The following is a 27,382-nucleotide window of genomic DNA, read 5'->3' on the forward strand; positions in this document are numbered from 1 at the left end:
GATCCACTGTGGATTTTCCATCTGTAAATGATGGAACGTGTGAACCGCGCAGTTTGGTTGACGTCTCCGTAATTTAGCAAACGGGGTCTCCCCTTGTTATGTGATCGAGTTCTCCATTTACAGGTAGTAACACTAGTAATACTGATCAGTTCTGTAGTGGAATCAGAGGGGACACTTGCCCCCCTCATGAAGAGACGTTTATCACTGTATATACACAGTATTGAGAACACAGAGGAAGAAGTGACCCAGCAATGTCCACAGATAGGCAGAAGGGGAGGGCCCGAGGAAGAGGAGGAAGCCACCGAGAGAGGAGGGGACACGGGAGGAAAGCACATTGTTACTGCCAGTGGGACACGGTGCTGAGGGCCAGGAGTTGTGGAGCAGAAAGTAAGAGGAGCGGCGGCAGCGGCGGCCGGAGACAGCGCGGAGCAGCACTGGAGCCCGCACTTTTTGTCAGTCATGTAGCTGGAACCAGAGCCTGACTGTATGCCGAGGAGGAGGAGGAGCAGTTTCTTCTTCTCGCCGTTGCTGACTGGGAACAGTTTAGAGGGAAGGGGGGAGAGGAGCAGTGATAAGGTTGTGAGGTGAGGCTCAGCATGCAGCCCCGCAGCCCTCCCCAGCTGAGCAATATGGCTGCTGCTTGCAGGCTGTGTGCAGGCAGAGGGTGCATGAGGGCAGCAGGATCGTGCTCAGCTCCTGTGCAGGCTGCAAGCTGGAGCTTCCTGCTGGGCCTGTAACTCCACAGAGAAAAGCTCACAGACAAGAGGAGGGAGCTGCTGACGAGTCAGCGCTTCTCAGGATGGAGCCCAAGCACAGGGAGTTACTCCAGCAGTGCCACAAGAACCTGGTGGAGGCCATCAGTGATGCAGACAGGTTGCTGAACCTCCTGGAGGAGGCTGGCACCCTCACCCTCAGGGACAGGCAGGAGCTGGACACTAGCTGTACCACACAGCAGGATAAAGTAGACCTCCTGCTCAAGATGCTTCTTGTTAAGGACAAGGACCACTTCCAGGATCTGAGAGTAGCCTTGGAGAAGACTGAGCCCCATCTACTACCCATCCTCTACTTGAACGGCTTGGGGAGTGGAGACGCAGCAGGTGAGATACAGCCTATGTCAGCCCTATACACACTGTGCTGTGAGAAAGATCCGCTCTGCCCTCTCTATGGACAGCTATTACTATGTACATGCACTTAGCAGCCCTCTCCGCTTCCCAGAAAATGCTCAATAGACCCAGTTTAACAATATCAAGAAAGATTTAGGCCTGACTAAAGGTAGCCATACACTTAAGATAACTGGCCGCTGCACGAGGGCTCAACTGACAGCTACTCCTCCAGAGTCCTGCCATATACATGCACGCTCCAAACTGTGAAATCCATTTCCCAACGTCTGCCTTTAGTGGACAGTATGGGCACCCCTTACACATTACATTGTCAGCCGGTTCGGCCAAAATCAATGGGTTCAGGGGAGTTTTCAAGTTTAGCAGTTATCCCCAATCCTTGGGATATAGTCCGACGCTGGAACTTGAACCGATCCCAAGAACTGGGCTCTCGAGAGCGCCTTGTGAATGGAGGGGTGGCTAATCATGTGCATCTATGCTCCATTCATTTAATGCGTAACCAAAATTGGTCATGTATGAAACATTTAGCCCATTTGTGCTCAAAAAATATTTCCATACATTTTTATTGGTTAAAAGAACCTAGAACTATTTTAAAATGAAAGCAGTGAGCTGATTGGTTACTTTGGGGAGCACCGACCTCAGTATTTGTGCGTGGATTGCTGCCTGCTGTAATAAAGCTGGTTCTGAACATATGATCATGTCAATAAAGTTTATTTGACAGTGCAGGAAGTGCTCAGTCTTAATGATCTGCTTAGCTTCCATGTCCTGATCCCTTTGTATGTGGACACTGTATGTACACAAACACTGCAGTCCCAAAGATAAGATCTGGGAAGCAAGCAAAGATGCATTTACACTGAGGGATTACTGTGAATGAGTGTTCCTAAGAACGCTTGTTTCCCGCTATTTGGGCAGTGTAAACAGGCTGTTGATCACTCAACAAAAGAGCAACATGCTCCTTCATCTGGTAAAATGATTTTTAAGATTTCTTAAAAATTCTCATTCTCAGCAGCACACCATACCGTGTAAACAGGATAAGTGCTGCCGCGAACCGTGACAGTCTTATGTGCACAGTTTTCTATTACTGATTGTTCTGTGCTCATTGGAAGTATGGTCTGCCGCTAGTAAATGATCGCTGATAGACTTGCAAGTAACTTATTGGCAGTCGTTTTACTACCGCGATCGTTTAGTGTAACTGCACCTAACGATCTCAGTTTGAGAAACTTTATAGATCCATTGTGTTATTTATCTTGTACTGATTCTTAGTTACCGTATTTTTCGGACTATAAGACGCATTGGACCATAAGATGCACCTAGGTTTTAGAGGAGGAAAATAGAAAAAGAAGTTTGAAGCAAAAATTGTGGTCATGACGCACTGTTATGGGGGAGGGGGTCTGCAGCTGACACTGTTATAGAGGTAATGTCCCCCAATTCTGTCATAATATCCCCCATCCTGGAATATATGCCCACCCTTCCTGATATACGTGGCCCCCATCTCCATCCTGGTATGCATGGCACCCTAATCCCCATCCTGGTATGCATGTCACCCCTCACCCTCATCCTGGTATGCATGGCACCCCCATCCCCGTCACGCTGCAAACAAAAAAATAAACTATTCTACTCGCCTTCCTTACCTCTGCTCCAGTGCTGCGTCCTGTTCTGCTGCCTGCAGCTGATCTAACATTGTGAGCAGCGCATGACGTCACTGCTATGCGCCGTCACACACTGAGATGAGCTGCCGGAATAGTCACTGCTCTCCACGCCCGGACTTTGGGCATGAGGAGTAGTGACTATTTTTTCTCCTTAGTAGCGCGCACAGTGTCAGCCTGAGCCGAGGCTCCTGCAGCGGTTCAGCGATCACGTGTGCCCGCTATTAAAGAACATGAATATTTACTACTCCCCATGCCCATGGGAGTGGGGAGTAGTGAATATTCATGCTCTTTAATAGCGGTCACACGTGATAGCCTCAGCCGCTCCAAGAAGCCGGAGGCGTCTGCTGACACTGTGACCGCTATTAAGGAAAATAAATATTCAGTGCTCCACACGCCCATTGGTGTGGGAGCAGTGAATATTCATTTTCTTTAGTAGTGGGCACAGTGTTGGCTGCAGCAGGCGGCCCCCACCACCACCCTCCATCCACAGCAACACCATTTGGACTATACATATTCGGACTATAAGACTCACCCCCCACTTTCATCCAAAATTTTGGAGGAAAAAAGTGTGTCTTATAGTCCGAAAACTTTGCTATGTCCCTCATTACAGTCCAGAGCTGTAGTCACCATTCTGCAGGCTTTAAGGCTGCCATGCACATTGTTTGTCTCAAGAGCCAGACATCTCTGATGACTACTTATCTCCAAGACAATATGATCGGCAATCCGAAATCGGCATAACATATCGATATTTCCTCAGACAATATATCAGCCAGGGCTCCCATACACATTGTACTGTTGGCCAAACCCGTAGATATCAGTGAGTTTGGCCAACATTGGTCTAACCTCTGTGGGGGCTCTAGAGATAAAGTCTGCTAGCTGGCCTCCATGTCAATGTGGTCATCTAATATCTATTGTAGGACCAGCTTTACTCCATGTTTACACCTGTTGGAAATGGCTTACTATCTATATGAAAAGTTTGCCACTGATTTCATAGCATTTTTTACACCTTCTACAAGGTGCAAAGCAATGTTCACACTCAATATATACATTCTAATTCAGATTATTGACTTTAGGTGTCAAAAAGTAGAGGTATAAAGTTAGCTCTGGTTGTAATCCCAACTGCAATTTAAGATCATTATAAAATACATAATGCATTGTATAAGCAATCTTCCTATAGTTTAAATGTAGATTGTACATGTAAAATAGCATTAAACAGAACCCATTTAGATGACCAGAATACACTGGGGAACGCAATTTTCATTGACTTAGATCCGACACTTGTTTTTTTAATAACTTTTAGCTTCTGAATCCAAAAGTGACCCTTGTTTTTCTCTGTCACCACTTTTTAAGCTTCTTGATACACTCCCTTTGTCTCCAAAACAATACAAATGGGAAATAATGCATCAAATAACTTGAATGTATTGTTTGTTTAAAACTATTTTGTTTATACAAAGGATATATTGTCACTGTTAGTCCAATTGTGTGCGAGTAGTAAAGTTAGGTAACAGTTAAGGTAAACTTTACGCTTATAGCTTTTCCTGGAGTGTTCAATCTGTGGACAATCTTGCCTGATGGTCCAACAATAGACAGCCATCATATGTACATCAAATCTACTCTGATACCGTCCCTCCATGACTTTCAAATCTTTGTGGAATTGTTCACCTTGCTTATCACTGACTGAAACAAGATTTTCAGGGAAATTAGCAAAATGGCTATGTAGAAAATGCTCTTGGATGCTCATGTTGCAACCAAGCATTTTGTAGCTCTCCCAAGAGTTTCTGGAGAATTTGCTTGTTGCTGATTGTTTGCTTGTGTATTTCCAAGAAAGTCCTTGACAAGGTCTTTGATAACCAAACATTCATTTGGATATTGTCCTGATGAAATGCTCATCTTTGATGAGCTGCCGAATCTGTGGACTATCAAAACACCGGCCTTTATTTTTTAAAATGACAAGCTAGGAAATGCCAAAATGAGATACCTTGAAACAGGATTATTTAAAGCTTTAACAAATTGTTTCATGTATAGAGGAGGGAATGTAATGTTCTTTCTGGTAACAAGTGGCTCATGTTCAATGTTTGGATCAGGTTTGAGGTCAGATCTTGGAAGCCAATTCCTCTCCACCCAATGCTTCTCACAAATTCTGTTGTCCCACATGCACAGAAAAAAAGGATACTTGGTGTATCCGTGTTACTGACCAAGAAGTATGCATGCCATTTTAAGGTCAACACAAATGATCCATTTGTTTTTGTGATATTGCTACAACTCAATGACTCTCTTTATGTCTCTGTATTCTTCACAAAGAGAAACTGAATAGCCAATTGGGACTACACCAAATAAATTACCATTGTGGAGGAGGACACACTTTAAGTTCCACTTTGAGCTATCGATGAACAGTCGCCATTCATTTGAGTTATAGTTTGGAATTCCTAATTCCTCAATTAAACCATGTCGGTTATGACAATACACTTTCTCTGGATCCGAAGTAGAATACCTTTGCTCCTTTTTCAAGCAAGTTTTTCTCATGCAGTCTTGAGTTCTGAAGCCATTTTTTATAGTCCCAAATCTCGTGCTAAATTGTTATGATCTGAAACATCTTCAGTTTCAAATTATTCATCTTCAAAATCTTCATCTTTGCTGTCACTTTGTTCTTCACCATAATAAGATGCTGGACGTATGGCTGATAGTAGACTAGGATACTCTGTTTTTACATTTATTTTTCTTGTTATATCCTGAAGTTTTCACTTTACAAAAGTAACAGTCACTGAAATAATCTCTTGGCTCTCGCCAAACCATAGGTATACCAAATGGCATCTTATCACATGTTCGCTTTGTCCACATCTGCTTTCATACCTTGTGAGGAGCCCAAGATGTATCTTGATCACCAAGTTGTATTTTGAAATAAGCAAAATAGGCTTGTTTGACAAATGTGCTGATGTTTCACCTATGACTGGGAACGGTGAAAATGTCACAATATATAACAAAAGGAATTAGGGCTGTTTAGACACTTACGAAGAGAAACATCAGAGGCAAACATGATATGAAAGAAAGGAACTAAGTGTGCAAACAATTTTTTTTTTTATAGAGACTTTTGGAATACGTTTTACTATATAGAGCGGCACACAACCTCTTGCCACATTGTCTCACGTATAACTGAATAGCCTAGACAAATTACCTGTTGCCGGTCGCCAAGGTCATCCTCCACCCCTCCCCACTCCAGGGCGGTTCTCTCTCGCCAATAGGAGAGCACTAGTGCTACCCTCGATCCAGCCTAAAGTAACCGTATTAAGATATGCGGTAGAGAAAAAAAACTGACGTGATAGAAGAAAGCTAACCACAGTTTTGAAATCAGCATGCCTATTTTAGTCTGAATCAGAAGAAAAATTTAACTTAACAAAAATTATGTTCAAAATTGTTCCCCAGTGAATTGAGTGAGCATTTGTCTAGTGCTGACTTGTGTAAACATGCTGGCAATCACCTGGTGAATGAGTAAAACGCTCATTCGTCTGAGAATTGGGACCATTCGTGCCGGCATTAAAATTGTCATTATTGGCACCTCATTGTCCTATATAAACTGGAAATTTGTTTTCGACAATGATTGATTATATTCTACATGCACGGGATGATCAAATTAATGATTATTTTGTGAGCATAGAATTCTGATTGGACTGTCTAATTAAGCCATTAATAACTTCCAATGCCTGTCTTGTATATAGACAATCAGTGATTATTTAGTGGTCACTGTTGGCTCAACTGAAAGGGGCTTAAAGGGGTTGGCTTGACTTCTGATAAGTCTGCAGTCACTCTCTGTGACTGCAGACTTCTGAATCCTGACTGCATGCTGTGCGCCTGTGAGAATGGGCGGTGACCGCAGCTTTGCTATTTGCATACTTCTGACCGCATTCCGACTAGATTTGCTCTGCTTCACTCAATATATGTGGATTGAGAGAAGCCGAGCATGTCTAGTCGGCACGTGACTGCATATATGCAAATTGCATACTTGCGGTCAAGTTTCTACCCGTTTTCCCCAGTAATACCAGTGAATCCTGACAGCATTTATACCAAGATTCAGTAGTCTGCAGTTACTGCAGACTTTTTTATCAGAAAAACTGAAAACCCTTTTAAGCATATAGCAAGACCCATATCTGATAAACAACTTTATTTTAGGGAATTGCATGTAAATTACATGATCATTAATAACACAGTTTGAAAACATTTTATTTTGTTTCACTGTTTTTTTTTGTTCGGTACTTTTGTCGTTTTTTGTTAGAATCTCTGGCTGACTACATTTTTTTGTAGGTGAAAATAAATGGCCATCCAGATAAAAGCTGGATGGATTGATTTTGCGAAATAGAAGAGGATGGGTATTTCATAGATATGGCCACAGGCGTCTGGATGATTATCGTGAACAAGTGTTCCTAGGAATGCTTGTTACCTGAATCTGCTAATGTAATCAAGTTGCTAATCTCCCAATGAACTAGCAAAACACGTGTTCGTCAGGTGAAATGATTTTTAAGCCACCTTAAAAATCGTCGTTCTTGGCAGCGCATTGTACTGTGTAGACAAGGCGTGCTGCGAAGAACAATGATTCTCTATGATACTCCACACTGGGCACCCTACAGCTGTTAAACGACCACTGATTGGCTACATTGAAGCAGATCAGCTGTCGTTTAATATCCTGTTTAGGCAGGCCGATTGCTTTCATGAGCACCGAACGATTGTTAATATAATTGTTCTATTTGCATGTTCTTGGCAGCATATGTCCTGTTTACACAGTATGTTGCACTGAGGAGAGGCGATGATTTTTTAAGCAAGCTTAAAAATCATTTCACTCTACGAATGGTTGTTTTGCTTGTTTTTCTCGTGATTGGAAGACTATTTAGAGAAGCTGATTATCAGGAAACAAGCATTCTTAGTAACACTAGTTACTGATAAAAAGCCAGTAAAATGCACTCTAAGGACAAATTCATACCTCTTCCAAGAGTTAGGCTATGTTCACACATGTTGGGTTTTGTAGCATATTTTGCTGCAGATTTTTATGCAAATTTTCAGCTGCGTCTAGCAGTACCAGCAAAGTCTCTGAGAAACCAGAATTCTCTGTTCACACTTTTTTTTTTTTTTGTTGCGTATTTTGTGACGTGGTTGTGTTTTTGGAAAATAGAGCATGTCACTTCTTTCAGCGTTTTTGCAGCGAAAACGCATCTGCGTTTTTGCTGCGTATTTGCAGTGTTTTTTCATCCATATGAAGTAATGGGTGGTCAAAAAAACGCATCAAAAATGAAACAAAAAACACACTAAAACCTGGCTTTTTAACGCAGCTGTTTTCCTGCCAGAGAAAAGTTAGCAGCAGATTTGCAGCAGAAAAAAAGACAACGTGTGTGAACATAGCATTAGAGCCCTTTGATGTTTTCAGAGTTCAGTATTTGGTTTCATAGCGACAAATGACAGCACAATTTAATTTCCAGCCTCCATTCTTATAGTTATGCCCTTCATACATAGACCAGAGAGTGGGTGGTTGTTAATTATAGGCGCTTTTCAAATTCTAGACTTTATTTTCTCAATTCAGACTCAGCAGTGAAAATGGTAGTGACCGATGGAGTATGTTCACATGGTGCGGATTTTTCACACATTGTGGCAAAGTATCCTTACTGAAAATTGAGCTGTGATGTCACTTAATATTGTGCATTTTCACTGTGGGTTTCCGTTTACTGTGCATTATGTGAAATACACGGCAAATATGGAGCAATGCAAAAAGCACAACAAGTCCTCATGAACTAGTACAGATTTCCTTGTGGATTTGGTAATGATTTTAGATTATGTGAATGCATCCATGGGGTTCTGTGTGAATATAGTTTTGATTCAGGAAAATCAATGGGGGGGGGGGGGGGGGGTCTGGATGTTCTTGCTGCATTTAGACCCCAAGCCTTTGTCGACAGCTTTGACAGAAGAACTACCACTCTATGCAGTTCTATTCTTCCTGCAACAATTGTAAAAACAGTGCAACGTGACAGACCCCATAAGTTAGTGGGCTTCTTTGACACCATAGGTATCTCTTGTACGCTGACGGAATACTTCCAAGGTACAGGATTGAATTCGGTACTGTAGGATTGGGGAACTTTTCCATAAAGCAAGCTTTCTCTAATACAAATAACGACAGTGTCATGCAGTGAGCCATACTATAACCTTGTGTGTGAGCCCTTAGTGTGTCTGCTATGCATGTAACGCTGTCATTTATACAATGCAAATTGAAAACAGACGTCCATGGACTAGACTGCCTGCAAACGCTGTGTCTGATCTTTATTTCACACACACAGAATAAAAATAACTCTTCAGTTGTGTTTACGAGATACAAAGTCATTGACAATTACTTGGAAAACAACAGGGTACCCTCCCTATGTGAGCGCTGCCAGGGAGCTGCACACATGCTGTATTATGTTGGTCATTGTTCGCTTGCTGGGAAATCTTAGGAGATACAAGGGAGACGCCTCATGAAAGATAGAGCATACGTATAAAGTGTTCATGCCAGGCTTGTCTTAAAGGGAACCTGCCAGCAGATTCATATTGCTCGAGCTGCCGGCAGTATGAATTTATTACTGGCAGCGTTATTGCATCCACCTTTGTTTTCCTCTCAAACGCTTCAGCATTTCAGAAAAAACATGCTTTATAAAGCTGTCCAGGGACTCGAGTGACTAGTCCAAGGCAGATCCCTGGCGGCTTCTCCCCGCCTTGCTCTCTGTAGCTTAAATCTACTGTCAGGTTCCCTTTAAGTACTGTGGAGAGACTTGTAAAGTTGCATCTCTTTGCATGTCCAATTACCACATTGGCTTGATAGTTTCTTCTTGTAGCAGACGCTCTGCATTTTAGTCTAGCTGGGAAATGCTGACACTACAGCCTTCAGCTAATGTTCCTTTAGTGAACAAACAGAGGGGAACGTGGCAGAACGCCAAGAGTAGTGTTTTATAAGCAGCATGTAGTCGTGGCCAGCAGGGAGCAGAGGTACCCAGCATTCGTATCTGCTGATTTAGGATAAGCATCTTTACGTTTAATCTCCTATAAGATTATATACATCCATCAAGTAAAATTAAATGCATCTTTATATGTAAAAAGCATTCACACAGTAATCCAGCCTCAGCTGCACGAGAACTGGAAAACTCATTACAACTCGTCTGTTAGGATGAATTCATGACTTCACAAGCGGTGGATATTTTCTTTAGAAAAAAATCTGTTATATGGAATCTGTTCTGTACAACTGGGTAGAATTATTTCTGCAGGAAGCACATGGATTTCTTCCAGTCCCATTCAAATTAAATGAGAATTCACAGTAATTTCGGCAACAAATCTTACTCATGTGAATATACCCTTATTCTTAAGGTTTCCTTTAAATCACTTTTGTTGCATTCACTGGGAAAGTTTTTTTCATAACTTAGTTAAGGAGGGCATTGGATTATTTTGATCAGTTAAGCTGCGTGCCCACTATGCGTTTTTCAAGCGTTTTTGCCGTGGAATTTCCGCAGCGAAAACACTTAAAAACCGCTTGGTGATACGTGCCCCATGGTCCCCATTGATAATCTGCATGTGCTGTGCACATGCTGCGGTAGTTTCCGCTGCGGATTATTAATGCGGAAAAATCCGCAGCATGTCCATTAATTTTGCGGACTCACAGCGTAATTGCCGCCATCGACTTGCATTGAATTCCTTAATATCCGTACGAGCACTTGAGCACATGCGGATATTAAGCGATTCAATGTGTGGATGGTACCCGGGTCTGGAGAAGAGGAGACTCTCCTCCAGACCCGGGTACCATAGTACCTGTTAAAAAAAGAATTTAAAATAAAAAATAAAGATTATACTTACCTTCCGATGGCCCCCGGTCTCCTCAGCAATGCGTCCAGTGTGTTGGGCAGCTCGCGATGGTCTAAAAGGACCTTCCATGACATCATTTAGTCATGTGACAGGTCATGACGTCAAGAAAGGTCCTTTCACACCACCGCGAGCCGTACAAGAGATCAGACGCAGCGGAGAAAAGACCGGTGGCCATGAGAAGGTAATTATAATCTTTATTTTTTACCATTCTTATTCTTTTTTTTTTTTAACTATTACTTGGTCACACTATATAAATCCATGCCGGTTGCATGGATTTATATAGTGTGACCAAGTTGTCAACCACTTTTCCAAGTGATTCTAAAATCGCTTGGAAAAGCTCTTGATAACCCGCATGCGAATCACATGTGAAAAACGCATGACAAACGCTTCTACCTGGTGGGAAAAACGCATGTAAAATCCGCATGCATTTTCCTGCCAGAGAGAAGCGGAAAAAGTATGCTGCATTTCTGCATCGTGGGCACATAGCCTTAGTCACAGCAAATTACTTTGACACTCAGCTTTTTTGTGAAAACTGTGCATGTAAATATTAACTACTAGCACCACTTACAAAAACCCCAAATAGTAAAGGTCCTTCCTCATGGATTGAGATTTCGTTTTGCTGATGAATAGTCTGTGATTAAAAGCTCTGGACTGTCAATGCCATGCTCGCAGCTGGCTATTGCACTACTGATAATTTATACTACTTGGCACAGTCCATCAAAACAATGATGTTTTCTGCAAGCTGATCACTTCTTCTAACAGCCTCTCAGAAAGAATGGAGCAGATTGTGTTTTTTTTAATTGCTATATACAATTATAGGAGCTACTTCTCAGTTGTGTGCAGCAGTATGGAGATTTTCTTTATGGCAGGCTGTGGATGTGAGAAACCTCAGTGAGGAGACAACCAACCTATTCAGTTGAAAATAAATAAAGTCCGATTTATCTGGATGATATTCACATAGGTGGTCACCACCAATTACATGACTTTTAGAAAATAGGAAGGGTACTAGAGGAGGGAAAGAATGTGAATAAAATGTAACTTTTAATAATTATGCTGAAATTATTAGTAAAACAAGAAATCATACATCCGTAGAGGATGTATATTGGGCCACTGCTGTAATGAAGTACAGACAGCTGTGACCCACAAGCTCCTGAATTTAATGTGACAGCACTGAATCAAGGTAATTCCACAACCAATGTCCCTACAATTAAATGGTTGGCTATTATATATATCCTATCTAGGGATCCCATCCATCCCTGTCTTGTCCTGTCAAAAACTTAGATGTGCCGTGTATCAAAGAACATCCTCAATAACATGAGGGGCTAATGCAAAGAATGCCACCATCCATCAACCTCATGTATTATTTATGACAAATCTATAGGACGAATGTGCCTATGTCTAAAATGAATAAATAGACAGCAGGCATTTCATTATCCACGATCGCTGTTATAACAATGAGATCCTGTAGTGAGGAGATTTCACACATGCCAGAGTAAAGTTGGCAATTACGGATAGCACCCCATGAATGGATGGGTGAGCCACCAACACGTGTGCTGGTATCCCGCCGGGGGCCGTAGGAGAGCAAAAACCCAGCAGCAGGACCGCTACCTCCGCCTTTGTGCAAGGAGGAACAGGAGGAGCACTGCCAGAGCCCTGCAAAATGATCTCCTGTTAGAACCCTCCTGTTTGTTTTTACCATCTTGTGTTTTGCGGTCACGTGACCACCTGCCTTTATATTCCAGCTCCGCCCTTTTGGCTGTGCTGGACTTCAGTGTTGTTTGACTGTTTTGCTAGCCAGGTGCTTTGTGCCTTTCTCTGTCAGTTCGCTTGGTCCTTCTGGGACCTCTAGTACCTTTTTGTCAGTTTGTCTTTTTGTGTTCTGCAACAACTTCTCTGTTTAGGAGGTGTCCCATTTTTGTTCCAGTCCTTAGTTCTTTTAGGGACCCCTCCCCTTATTATAGGTCTTCTTTCAGACTAGCCGAGGACTAAGGCAGGTCTGTTCACTAGGAACAGGCAGCCCTCTACATTGTAGGGATTCAGCTTAGTCTTACTGTAGGGACAGTTTTCCCCTATCTTTCCTTAGTACATGTTGCAGATCATAACAGTAAGTCCAGCCCAAAAAAGCTAAAGGAAAGAAATTGAGGGATCAGTATAGCTTCCGTCCAAGTTTTGGCTCAACGCTTGCAGGGATTGTCTCTGGAGGTTGCCGAGCTCCAGCAACATGTGAGTAGCTGTTCTGGAGTGCATTTTGTGGAACCCAAGGTAGGACTGCCTGTTGTTTTTTATGGTAAACAGCAAGATTTTTTTTCCTTTAAAAATGCATGTTTGTTATATTTTCGTTTGAGACCAAGGTCCTCTGGGAATGAATCACAGCACATTGGTTTTATGTCACTTTTGCGCAAAGAACCACAGGGGTGGGCCTTTTCTCTCCAACCTAATGATCCATGCTTAAGGTCTGTGGAAGAATTTTTTTTGGCTATGGGTCTATTATATGACGATCCTGATCGAATCTCATCTGCTGAGGCAGAACTCAGGCGTTTGAATCAGGGGTCAGGTGATGTTGAAAATTATTGCACACACTTTAGAAGATGGGCTTCAGTAGTCAAATGGAATGATCCTGCTCTGAAATGTCTATTTCTTGCTGGTCTGAGTGAAAGGGTTAAGGATTTGCTAATTGCATTCCCCGCACCTGAGACTCTGCAGGATGCCATGCAATTAGCTGTTCGTGTGGATAGGAGACTGAGATTTAGGCAAAATGAGGTAAATACTCCTATAATGCCAGGTCCTAGTCTCCAGAAAATCTGCTCTGACGGTGGAGAACCGATGGAGGTTGGGGCGAAGTCGCTATCCTCTCAGGAAAGACTGGAGGTTCGCCGAGGGGTTGTGTCTTTATTGTGGTAAAGCTGACCATTTGATTAAGTATTGTGAGCTCCGTTTAAGTAAAGAAAAAAAAAAAGGGTCAGTTACGCCCGTATAGCTTGTTTACGCTCTGCAGGAGTATTTCTTTCAGGGAGTACTACTTTGCAGGAAAATTTGATTGAATTTCAGGTATATGTGGATTGTGGTTCAACACTTAATGTGATTGATAAAGGGTTTTTGGAAAAACTTAAAACTTGAAATCCAAACCTTTGTCATCACCTATTTCTGTGATTGCAATTGATAACACTCCCTTGAAATGTATTACTCCCAAGGTTGCTGCATTTCCCCTCACTATCAATGGAGTTCACCAAGAAATTTTGGTCTTGGTTGTATTAGATAATTTACCCTCTCCGGTTGTTGTAGGTTTGCCTTGGTTAAAACTGCACAATCCTTTGCTGGACTGGTCTACTAATATGATTACGTCTTGGAGTCCGAAGTGCTATGATAAATGTTGTAATGGTCGCATTGCGGCTTTGGAAAAAGGGGAATTACCTGTACCTATTCAAGATTTTTGGAGGTTTTTTTCAGAGGAGGAGTCGCAAGTTTTACCTCCTCATAGGGATTATCATTGCACCATTGAGTTTGTTCCGGGAGTTACTCTTCCCAAGAGTCGCTTGTTTAATCTGACTACCCTGAAAGAAAGGCCTTGAAGGAGTACAGACAGACAAGCCTGGCTGCTGGTCACATTAGACCTTCTAAGTCGCCTGTTGCAGTTGGATTTTTCTTTGTTAAAAAAAAGGATGGGGGTTTACGTCCATGTCTGGATTTTCATGAAATTAATAAGATTACCGTACGCAATTCCTACCCATTGCCGTTAATTCCTGACTTGTTTAACCAGTTGGTGGGGGCCAAGTGGTTCTCTAAAATTGATCTCTGGGGGGCATACAATTTGTTACGAGTGAAGGAGGGTGATGAATGGAAAACTGCTTTTAACACTCCGGTAGGTCATTTTGAGAATCTGGTGATGCCTTTTGGTCTTACCAATGCACCTGCATTTTTTCAGAACCTTATTAATGACATCCTGAGACCTTTGATTGGTAAGAATGTGGTTGTGTATTTGGATGACATTTTGATTTATTCACCAGATCTAGAGTCCCATTGGCAGAGTGTACGTGAAGTTTTACAGTTTTCGAGTGATAATTCACTCTTTGCTAAGCTGGAGAAATGTGAGTTCGCTGTGGAGAAAATTATTTTTTTGGGCTACATTGTCTCCAGCGAGGGCTTTGAGATGGACCCGGTGAAGGTACAGGCTGTGCAGGAATGGCCTATGCCTATTGTTTTGAAATCTATACAGAGATTTTTGGGTTTTGCCAATTATTACAGGAAATTCATTAAGCATTTTTCTGTAATTGTTAAGCCTCTAACCGATCTCACCAGGAAAGGTGCGAATACGGTCCAGTGGACTATTGAAGCGTTTGAGTATCTCAAAGAGAGGTTCAGTTCTGCCCCTATCCTTATGCAGCCTGATGAGACGAAGCCTTTTTTGGTCGAGGTCGATGCTTCATCGGTGGGGGTCGGAGCAGTTTTGTCTCAGGAGAACAAGGGTGGAGTACATCCTTGTGCCTTCTTTACTAAAATTTTTTCGGAAACCGAACAGAATTATGATGTTGGAAATCGGGAGTTGCTGGCTATTATAAACTCGCGTTTGAACATTGGCGTCATTTTTTGGAAGGCGCTAGATTTCCTATTCAGGTTTTCACAGATCATAAGAATTTGATCTATCTGGATGCTGCCAAGCGCTTGAATGCCCGTCAAGCTAGGTGGGCACTTTTTTTTTCTCGGTTTCATTTTTCTGTTACCTATATCCCTGGTACTAAGAATGTTAAAGCCGATGCTTTATCTCGCAGCTTCTCTCCTACGGTCGGTGCCGAGGAGGAGGAGAGCATTTTACAGAAAGGAGTTGTGGTGGCGGCATTGGACTCCGTTTTGGAGGATGGGATTCTGAAAGCTCAAGATGATGCTCCATCTAACACTCCCCATGGGAGGTTGTTCGTGCCTAGATCCTTTAGGAGAGATTTGTTTGTGGAGTGTCATGAGTCTCGGTTGGCAGGTCATCCAGGAATTTCGGAGACTTAGAGACTTATCAGTCGCAGTTTTTGGTCGCCTGGATGGCAGAAGGAAGTCATCAAGTGGGTGCGTCAATGCACGGTGTGTGCTAGGTCAAAGGCTTCACATACTCCTGCTTCAGGGTTGCTTTGTCCCCTGGAGGTTCCTAGTGCGCCTTGGACGCATCTCACAATGGATTTTATTACTGATCTTCCTGTGTCCGAGGGTTTTATTGTCATCTGGGTGGTCGTGGACCGTTTTAGTAAGATGTGTCATTTGATTCCATTCATTAAGTTGCCCTGCGCCAAGACACTCGCTAAGGCGTTTATTAAGGAGATTGTCAAGCTTCATGGCGTTCCCACGGATATTGTTTCTGATAGAGGACCTCAGTTGGTGGCTCGCTTTTGGCGTGCTTTTTGTGACAGGTTGGGAGTCCATTTGTCATTTTCGTCTGGGTATCATCCTGAGTCTAATGGACAGACTGAAAGAAAGAACCAGGATGTAGAACAGTTTTTGCGTTGTTTTATGGCGGACAATCAAGAGGTGTGGTCTGAGTTTCTGCCTCTCGCAGAATTTGCTCTTAACAATCATACATCCTCCTCTGCTGGGTGTTCTCCTTTTTTTTGTTGTACTGGTAGACATCTGTCTTTTTGGTTCTTTCTCCAAATTGAGGTCGGCGGTGCCGTTGGAGAACTTTTCCGGTGATTTGGAGAGAGTTTGGACTAATGTATGTTGCAACCGTCAAGAGGCTAACAAGAAGTCCAAGAAGTATTTTGACAGGAAACGTAAAGAGGTTTTGTTTACTGTGGGTGACATGGTTTGGTTGTCCTCAAAGAACCTGCGGTTGAGGATTCCCTCTAAAAAACTGGGTCCTAAGTTTGTGGGTCCATTTAAAGTGCTTCAGGTTGTTAACCCGTCTGCGGTTAGGTTGGATGTCCCTACTTCCTGGAAGATTAATCCTGTGTTTCATGTTTCCTTGTTGAAAAAGGCTGATGTATCAGATAGGGATTCCACTGTCACGGTTCCTCCTGTGGTGGAAGGCGGCGAATATGAAATTTCTCGTATCTTGAATTCTAGATGGCATAGAGGGAGATTACAGTATCTTGTCTCCTGGAAGGGTTTCGGTCCCGAAGATAACTCCTGGGTAAGGGCGGATGATGTCTCTGCTCCTAGGCTTTTTAGAGCTTTCCACAGGAGGTTTCCGGATAGGTCTGTGCCTGGAGGATCCGGAGGATCCTCATAAAAGAGGGGGTACTGTTAGAACCCTCCTGTTTGTTTTTTCCATCTTGTGTTTTGCGGTCACGTGACCACCTGCCTTTATATTCCAGCTCTGCCCTTTTGGCTGTGCTGGACTTCAGTGTTGTTTGACTGTTTTGCTAGCCTGGTGCTTTGTGCCTCTCTCTGTCAGTTCGCTTGGTCCTTCTGGGACCTCTAGTACCTTTTTGTCAGTTTGTCTTTTTGTGTTCTGCAACAACTTCGCTGTTTAGGAGGTGTCCCATTTTTCTTCCAGTCCTTAGTTCTTTTAGGGACCCCTCCCCTTATTATAGGTCTTCTTTCAGACTAGCCGAGGACTAAGGCAGGTCTGTTCACTAGGAACAGGCAGCCCGCTGCATCGTGGGGATTCAGCTTAGTCTTACTGTAGGGACAGTTTTCCCCTATCTTTCCTTAGTACATGTTGCTGATCATAAAACCTCCAGCAGGCCACAAATGTGCATGTGTCTGCACAAACGGTTAGAAACAGACTCCATGAGGGTGGTATGAGGGCCCGACATCCACAAATGGGGGTTGTGGTCACAGCCCAACACCGTGCAGGACGCTTTGCATTTGCCACAGAACACCAGTATTAGCAAAGTCGCCACTGGCGCCCTGTGCTCTTCACAGATGAAAGCAGGTTCACACTGAGCACATGTGACAGAGTCTGGAGATGCCGTGGAGAGCGATCTGCCTGCAACATCCTTGAGCATGACCGGTTTGGCAGTGGGTTAGTAATGGTGTGGGGTGGCATTTCTTTGGAGGGCTGCACAGCCCTCCATGTGCTCGCCAGAGGTAGCCTGACTGCAATTAGGTACCGAGATGAGAGCCTCAGACCCCTTGTGAGACCATATGCTGGTTCGGTTGGCCCTGGGTTCCTCCTAATGCAGGACAATGCCAGACCTCATGTGGCTGGAGTGTGTCAGCAGTTCCTACAAGATGAAGGCATTGAAGCTATGGACTGGCCCGCCCGTTCCCCAGACCTGAATCCGATTGAGCACATCTGGAACATCATGTCTCGCTCCTTCCACCAACGTCACGTTGAACCACAGACTGTCCAGGAGTTGGCGGATGCTTTAGTCCAGGTCTGGGAGGAGATCCCACAGGAGACCATCCGCAACCTCATCAGGAGCATGCCCAGGCATTGTAGGGAGGTCATACAGGCACGTGGAGGCCACACACAATACTGAACCTCATTTTGACTTGTTTTAAGGACATTACATCAAAGTTGGATCAGCCTGTAGTGTGTTTTTCCACTTTAATTTTGGGGGTGACTCCAAATCCAGGCCTCCATTGGTTAATAAATTTGATTTCCATTAATGATTTTTGTGTGATTTTGTTGTCAGCACATTCAACTTTGTACAGAACAAAGTATTCAGTGAGAATATTTCATTCATTCAGATCTAGGATGTGTTATTTGAGTGTTCCCTTTATTTTTTTGAGCAGTGTATATAATACCCAACCATTTAATTGTAGGGACATTGGTTGTGGAATTACCTTGATTCAGTGCTGTCACATTAAATTCGTGAGCTTGTGGGTCACAGCTGTCTGTATTTCATTACTGCAGTGGCTCAATATACAGTCATATGAAAAAGTTTGGGCACCCCTATTAATCTTAAACTTAATGTTTTATAAAAATTGGTGTTTTTGCAACAGCTATTTCAGTTTGATATATGTAATAACTGTTGGACACAGTAATGTTCTGCCTTGAAATGAGGTTTATTGTACTAATAGGAAATGTGCAATCTGCATTCAAACAAAATTTGACAGGTGCATAAGTATGGGCACCTTATCATTTTCTTGTTTTAAATACTCCTACCTACTTTTTACTGACTTACTAAAGCACTCTTTTTGGTTTTGTAACCTCATTGAGCTTTGAACTTCATAGCTAGATGTATGCAATCATGAGAAAAGCTACTTAAAGTGGCCGCTTGCAAGTTGTTCTCCTGTTTGAATCTCCTCTGAAGAGTGGCATCATGGGCTCCTCAAAACAACTGTCAAATGATCTGAAAACAAAGATTATTCAACATAGTTGTTCAGGGGAAGGATACAAAAAGCTGTCTCAGAGATTTAACCTGTCAGTTTCCACTGTGAGGAACATAGTAAGGAAATGGAAGAACACAGGGACAGTTCTTGTTAAGGCCAGAAGTGGCAGGCCAAGAAAAACATCAGAAAGGCAGAGAAGAAGAATGGTGAGATCAGTCAAGGACAATCCTCAGACCACCTCCAGAGAGCTGCAGCATCAACTTGGTGCAGATGGTATCACTGTGCATTGGTCAACTATACAACGCACTTTGCACAAGGAGAAGCTGTATGGGAGAGTGATGCGAAAGAAGCCGTTTCTGCAAGCACGCCACAAACAGAGTCGGCTGAGGTATGCAAAAGCACATTTGGAGAAGCCAATTTCTTTTAGGAAGAAGGTCCTGTGAACTGATGAAACCAAGATTGAGTTGTTTGGTCATACAAAAAGGCGTTATGCATGGCGGCAAAAAAACACAGCATTCCAAGAAAAACACTTGCTACCCACAGTAAAATTTGGTGGAGGTTCCATCATGCTTTGGGGCTGTGTGGCCTATGCCGGCACCGGAAATCTTGTTAAAGTTGAGGGACGCGTGGATTCCACTCAGTATCAGCAGATTCTTGACAATAATGTTCAAGAATCAGTGACAAAGTTGAAGTTACGCAGGGGATGGATGTTTCAGCAAGGCAATGATCCAAAACACCGCTCCAAATCTACTCAGGCATTCATGCAGAGGAACAATTACAATGTTCTGGAATGGCCATCCCAGTCCCCAGACCTGAATATCATTGAACATCTGTGGGATCATTTGAAGAGGGCTGTCCATGCTTGGCGACCATCAAACTTAACTGAACTGGAATTGTTTTGTAAAGAGGAATGGTCAAAAATACCTTCATCCAGGATCCAAGAAATCATTAAAAGCTACCGGAAGCGACTAGAGGTTGTTATTTTTGCAAAAGGAGGATCTACTAACTATTAATGTCACTTTTCTGGTGAGGTGCCCATACTTATGCACCTGTCAAATTTTGTTTGAATGCAGATTGCACATTTTCTGTTAGTACAATAAACCTCATTTCAAGGCAGAAACATTACTGTGTCCAACAGTTATTACATATATCAAACTAAAATAGCTGTTGCAAAAACACCAATTTTTATAAAACATTAAGCTTAAGATTAATAGGGGTGCCTAGTTATTAAAAGTTAAATTTTATTCACATTCTTTCCATCCTCCAGTACCCTTCCTATTTTCTAACAACCTATTGAATTGGGAGTGCTCTGTTCTTGCTCTGCGCTCTGTTCTTGCTCTGCGCTCTGTTCTTGCTCTGCGCTCTGTTCTTGCTCTGCGCTCTGTTCTTGCTCTGCGCTCTGTGCAGAGGTCACTATTCAGGAAGATAGACCTGTTGTCAGTAGGTGAGCCTGTGCAATCTGCCTCAAGCTTTTTACCAGAAGTGTTACCGTTCATAGTAAGCTTACCTGTGATGGTACTGAGATATTGACAACTGAAAAGTGCTCTATATAGAACAACAAATGTCTTTGTATTCTGAGACATTGGGGTCTAGTATGTTGGCTGCAAGACTTGAGTTTTTTTTTTTACCATTGGAACTGCTTATCCACAAGGGTGACCATGGATGATTGGGTTTGTTGAAATCCACGAGGCCGCTGCAAAGTTATTCCCATAAGCATTAGATTGCAAAAGGATTTAAGAACATCCGAATCTCCAAAACAGTTACTTTGTTCTGAGTATATGAGTTCTAACCATATGAAAATAGACAAAAAAAAATAGACTCATAATTTGAATCCTAGTCAGCCCCTTTAAAATATAGTATTGTACCACAGATGCTATGGATTTCAGAACAGTTTGTCAGCTATGCCCCAGGGCTGTGGAGTTGGAGTCATGGAGTTGGAGTCTGTATAAAATGGAACGACTCCGACTCCTAAAATATATAATAAATTGGGTACAGTAGTTCAATGCAGTTTGTGGGGAATATTTTTTCATAAGAATTTGGGAAAGTTATGAAATGTCCTATAAATGTCTGTCCTATTCCTGATCTAAGGGTCTAGACTTTTAGCTGAGATGAATCTGTGCTACAGTAAATTTATTACTTAAACCTGAGCCATGTATGAGGGAGTCGTGGAGTCGGAGTTGGAATCGGTGTCATGGAAATTGAGGAGTTGGAGGTTTGGCTTACCGACTCCACAGCCCTGCTGTGCCCACACAAGGTCAATTGCCGCACAATTATTTCCCAATTGTGCTGACATTGGTCCTCTACAGATCAGTGGAGTTTCAGACATACTGCCAGCGCCATCGTCTGGCCACTCCTTTTATTAGCTGTATCTGATATCATACAATGTGTTCTCTTGGGCTATGTTCATGTGTCCAGTAATCATCAGTGAGAACCAATTCAGCGAAAAATCCATTTAAAATCTTTTTTTTTTTTTTTTTAAATTGACAAAATAGTTCTGTCTGCACAACTTTTTTTGGCAACTAATTGCTGCTGGATCTGCTACAGCAGATGATTGCTGGACATACTGGATATAGCCTTAGGCTAAGTTCACATGTGCAGTCATCATCCTTTAGAACGGATCCAGCAGCAATCCTTTGACAAAAAAAGTTGTGCAGATAACTTTTGTCCGCCTGACAAAAAAAAAAAATTAAACTGGATCCATTTTTTTAACATTGAAGTCTATGGGAAACAGATCCGTTAAATAGCCATCCTTTGTTCTTACATTTGAAAAAGATCAGTTTTTTGCTTACTGGAGGTGGGAAAATAAATATTTCACATATACTACTGGACATGTGAACTTTCAAAGAATCCTCTATTTGAAACTGATCCAGTAAGCTAAAATGGATCCTTTTCAACTGGAAGAAAACGGATAGCTAATTTCCATAGACTTCAATGTTAAAAAACGCATCTAGTTGAAATCCGTTTTTAAAAACGAATAAAAAAAAGTAGTCTGCACAACTTTTTTGTTAATGGATTGCTGCTGGATTCGTTCTAACTGGTCACATGAACACAGCCTTACACCGCTGAAAACAGTAGCAGAGAACAATTAATTCAGTAAAATGGCTCACGTTTTATATTTTATAATCTCCAGTACAGTGAAATATTCTCCAGTTGCTCATATTGAATTTGACTAAGTGGTAAGAAGATTATATAGAGCCTTCTTTTCTATGTAGTTTTACTACTCTTAGCTGCTTCCTATACCGCTACCCGTTGTTTAACTGACCTACATATTAAAATTTTAAATTAAAAATGTTAAATGGTTGTCCAGTAGTAAAATATGTATATATTTTTACACATTAATTGTTTGAAAAATAAAAAATAAGGCATAATCCCATTCTAGGGACCCCCGCAGATCCAGCTCAAGCCGCTCCAGAGGTCTGTGCCGCCTCTGTAAGCTTTTGTAAGTCACAGAATGAATGTTCTTTTCAATTACTCGCTCTTCTAGTCACCTGACTGTTGCAGCCAATCACAGGCTGCAGTGGTGCTGTGACTTCCTAATTTAACATGCCTCCCAGAGCGGCATGCGATTCCGCCATTTGTTATTTTCAAAAAATCAATCAATCAAAAAATCAATACCTTAAGACAAGTCCTTCAAGCTCTTGTAGTAACCTTATTCCATAGCCGGGTTATTTATATTACATGGGAAATGTAATGTTGATAAATAGGTATACAGTAATATTGTAGAAATGCTTCATACAGTGGAAATAAAATTATAACATTTTACTTTTTACTGATAATAACCAATTTTTTCTTTGGAAACAAGTAAAATGGAACTGTGCAAAGCAATGCAGAGTTTTATACTATCTGGACCAACGGAAAGTGCAGCAGTAACCCCTTCCTTATACATAAGATATAGATCAAGTGATCAACTTTTGTAGCAGCCCTTAGGCATTGTAGCAGCTGTCACTACTGGCTGTCCCTCAGTTGTTAGGCTGACCATGGTTTTTGATGGCATATTGGACCATTTCTAAAGTAATCTGACTATAAACTATTCTTTGTGGCCTGATAGAAATTAGCCTGTTATTTACAGTAGGATGGCATAAGGCTCCTTGCCTACAAAATTAAAAAAAAACAACAAAGTAGGCAAATGGCCATCAGTCAGAAAAACTTTTGGTAGACAACTGACTTGTATGTGTCTTCACAAAAAAACTCAGTTATGGTGTCTTGTGGGACAAATAGCTGTCAAGTAGTTTTGGTTCCGTATGTGATCCTTCGTCAAAGCAAAAATAAAAAAGAAAGTCTCCTTTGTTACACCATATTCACTCTGTCCGCTGGTCTACTGACCCAAACCTGACAGCTCTATAGACATGTATGAGGCTGTCATGTTCTGATGAGAAGACCTGTGGACAGTATTCATCGTTTTGAATCTGATCCAGATTTTTTGGTTACTTATCTCTTTCAAACTAATGAAAAGCAGATCGGTTTGGCTATTTTCTCTTGTTAGTGCAGCCTTCCTCGAAAACTGACCAGCATTTCTGTCTATATTATGGCTGTGGGTAATTTTGATCCTTGACTCTGATCAAAAATGGACACGTCGCCTTGATTTTTTTTCTAATTAGAATAGCACCAAAGACTTTAATGAATATGTTCTATCTATTAAAATCTCAGATATAACATGTACATTAAAAACTATTATCTGAATGAGGCATAAAACTGATCCGTTCACATTTACGTCAATGACTTAACAAGCGGATCCAGCTACTATCAGTTTTTATAGCTGGAACAAAAATGAGTGCAGAAACTTTATGTCCAACTAAAATAACAAATTTCTGCTGGATCTGTTTGTTAATCATTGAAATAAGACCACATTCAAACTTTTAGTATTTGGTCAGTATTTTCCATCAGTATTTGTAAGCCAAAACCAGGAGTGGGTGATAAATACAGAAGTGGTGCACGTGAATAAATAAAATTAAAGAAAATAAATCAATGGAAAAAAATACACATTTGTTAGTCATTCTATGCTCCCATCGGCGTGCCCGTGACATGATCGCGGGGTGCCGATGGGCTGCCATGACATCTCGGGGTCTAATGATGACGGTCATCACAATCCTCCTGTGAACGCCGGCCCGTGGTCGACGTTCATAGGAGATTGTGATTTCTGCTTATGCACTGCTGTGTATATCACATCTTCAACTCCCCTAAGGGGACTATTAAATACAGTAAAAAAAAGAAAGTTTTAAAAAATACATAAAAAAAATGCAAGTTCAAATCACCCCCCTTGTGCCGCATTGAAAATAAAACAATTAAAAATTTGGTATCACTGCGTTCAGAAATGTCTGATCTATCAAAATATAAAATAAATGAATCCGATTGGTAAATGATGTAACGAAAAAACCTAACAACGCCAAATTACTTTTTTTAGGACACCGTTATATTGCAATAAAATGCTATAAGAGGCGATCAAAACATCGTATCTACTCCCAAATGGTGTCAGTTTGGGTTGCAAAAAACCAAGCACATATATATATATATATATATATATATATATATATATATATATATATATATATATATATATATATATATATATATATATATATATATATATATAATATATGGTGAAAAAAAAAAACATAAAAAAAATATTATATGTGTTTGGTATCTGTGTATTCATACTGACCTGGGGAATCATATTGCCCGGTCAGTTTTACCATATGGTGAGCGTAGTAACTAAAAAAAAAAACCCCCAAACTATTGCAGAATTGCACTTTTTTTTTTGCAATTTCAATGCACTTGGATTTTTTTCCCCCGATTTCCAGTGCTTCACATGATGAAATGAATGATGTCATTCGAAAGTACAACTTGTCCTGCAACAAAAAATGCCCTCATATGGCTATATTGACTGAAAAATAAAAAGTTAAGGCTTTTGGAAGAAGGGGAGGATAAAAAAATGGAAATTCGCAATGTTGTGAAGGGTTAATGGTATCGCAGTTGTTGAATTGGTCATGCTGCTGCGTCTTTTGTGCTGATCTGTTATTGGTTGTTGGAATGATCATATGATGCTTCTTAAATATTAAGTAGCTTTAATTATATGGATGTGCTGTATTATAATATATTGTGGGGTATACATAAAAAGTTTATTTCAGCATTTCATAGTTGTCATTAAGTTTTGTAACTTTTAGTCAAAAGTACAATCTGAACATAAGCGCTCATTCATATATCAGTGATTTTTCATATACGCAAAAAAAAAAAAAAAAAAAAAGGTCCTCGTTTCATCCGTGTTTTTATCAGAGCGACCAAAACTGATGTTGAAAACGGACTACACTGACCAGTGTGATGAGTATTTCACCAGTTTGTCTCGGATGAAAAAAATGACCGGATGGAAGATTCTCAAGCTCCTACCAAATAGTCCATGGAAAATGGACAGCACATGGATGGCATCCGAGTGCTATGAGATTTTTTTCCGCAAACCCATAGACTTGCATTGGAAAGTTTGATCCAGGCCTCAGTTCAATATCATACAAGTCTTCATGCTTTTGTGCGGACCATACAGTCCAAGGAGAAAATTTGATATGTGAACTAACCCATAAACTATCATAAGTGCGAGTGCTATCTTTGAAAATGGATAGCACTCGAACAAAAAATACTGAATGAGCCTGAACACTGTGTTCTTTTCATGCTAAGAAAATAGATTATATGTTTATTATAAACTATTAACCCCTTTCTGACATTGTGCATAATAATACGTCCCTGTGCCCTGCACACAGGCTGTGCCGACGTGATCACTGCCGGGTGTCAGCTGATTCTGACAGCTGACACCCGACACTCAGTGTCAGAAGCGTTGCCTGCACCGCTCCTGGCACTTTAACCCCCTAAATGCTGCGATCGTAGCATTTAGCGAGTGAGCAGAGGGACAAAAGCCCCTCTGTTCTTGGATCGGAAACCGTGCGCTGTCAGCACAGGGTCGCGATCATTGCCATGGTGACCCGATGTCATCAGGACGACGTCCGGGTCACCAGGCACCAGCAAGTTAGTTTGATCATGCACAGTGCATGGTCAAACTAACTTGTGTCTGCAGGGCTGATAGGTCATAAGGTATAGCAGTGATCCTGCATTGCTGTACCTTTTATAACTGCAATCAACCTGCAGAAAGTGAAAGTTCCATAGTGGGACTAAGTAAAAAAAAAAGTGAAAAAAAAAAAACCTTGTAAAAAAATTTATATAGCTATATACTGTATATTGTACCCATAAATAAATATTATTATGAAAAAAAAAAAACAAGCAATAAAAGTACACACATTTGGTATCACCGCTTCCGGAACGACCTGACGTATAAAACTGTCCCACTAGTTAACCCCTTTAGTGAACAAGGTAAAAAATAAAATAAAAAATAAAAAAAAGTGCTTTAACATTATACCGCCTAACAAAAAGTGTAATAAAACGCGATCAAAAAAACGAATGTAAATAAAAATGGTAGCGGTGAAAAAGTCATCTTGTCCCGCAAAAAAACAAGCCGCCATACATCTCCATCAGCCAAAAAATAAAAAAGTTATAGCTCTCAGAATAAAGCAATGCAAAAAAATATTTTTTTCTATAAAATAGTTTGTGTGTAAAAGCATCAAAACATAAAAAAAGATATCAATGTAGTATTGCTATAAACGTACTGACCCGAAGAACAAAGCTGCCTTATAAATTTTACCAAACGCGGAATGGCATAAAAAAAACAATTCCTGCATTGTTGTTTTTTGTTTATTCTTCCTCCCAAAAATTTGAATAGCGATCAAAAAATGTCACGTGCCCAAAAAATGGTACCGATAAAAACGTCAACTTGTTCCGCATAAAACAAGCCCTTACATGACTGTCGGCCAAAATATGGAAAAAATTATAGCTCTCAAAATATGGCGATGCAAAAACTAGTCTTTGCAACAACAACAAAAAAAAAAAGCGTTTTTTAGTGTGTGACAGCAGCCAAACATAAAAACCCGATATATAAATCTGGTATCGCTGTAATCGCGCCAACCCGAAGAATAAAGTTGTCTAATCACTTATACCGTACAAGGAACAGTGTAAAAAATAAATAAAACCAAATCTTCACCTGCCTGCTGCTGATTTGTTCATTCTGCCTCTCAAAGATCGCAGTAAGGCTCGGCTCACATTTATCCTGCGCTCTGCGCTGAGCTCTTACACCGGGGTTTCCATGTAAATCTCTGAAATACCTGATTCTGATGGAATCCCCGGCGGAAGATTCACTGTAATGAGGCAGATGGAGACACCGCTGATGCCGTCTGGCCTGTGATCCCATGGTGTCCCGTCTTTTTATTAGGCGTGCATAAAAGTGCCATCGGACACAGTTTTGTGAACCTCTGAAAAAAAGGACACTGCTAAAGGCCAGACAGAATCCAGAGTAATGCCGGTTTCACACGTCCTGGTATTTCCGGTACTGGAAAAAGAAGTACCGGAAATGTGTCGCCCGTGTGCCACATCAGGAGCACACGTACCGGCGCCTGGGAATCAGCGGTAAAGTTGGTGCTGCTCCTAAGCGCCGGGTGCTGAACGCTGCCCTCATCATTGTCC

The 27,382-nt window shown here is 41.5% G+C and overlaps 1 protein-coding gene across 4 annotated transcripts in view; it reads left to right on the forward strand.

Moving 5' to 3' along the window:
- Nucleotides 1-274: 274 nt before the first annotated feature.
- Nucleotides 275-27,382, forward strand: part of DLG5 (discs large MAGUK scaffold protein 5) — a 291,149-nt gene continuing 264,041 nt past the window's right edge. For all 4 annotated transcript variants that reach the window (XM_073686034.1, XM_073686036.1, XM_073686037.1 and 1 more), the window contains exon 1: nt 275-1,097. In XM_073686034.1, the coding sequence (XP_073542135.1) occupies nt 800-1,097 (298 nt within the window). In that variant the 5' untranslated portion in view covers nt 275-799. The remainder of the gene's footprint in view (nt 1,098-27,382) is intronic.

Source organism: Phyllobates terribilis, unplaced genomic scaffold (genome assembly GCF_046119375.1).
Source record: "Phyllobates terribilis strain yellow unplaced genomic scaffold, ASM4611937v1 Scaffold_5__5_contigs__length_657084704, whole genome shotgun sequence".
Lineage (NCBI taxonomy): Eukaryota > Metazoa > Chordata > Amphibia > Anura > Dendrobatidae > Phyllobates > Phyllobates terribilis.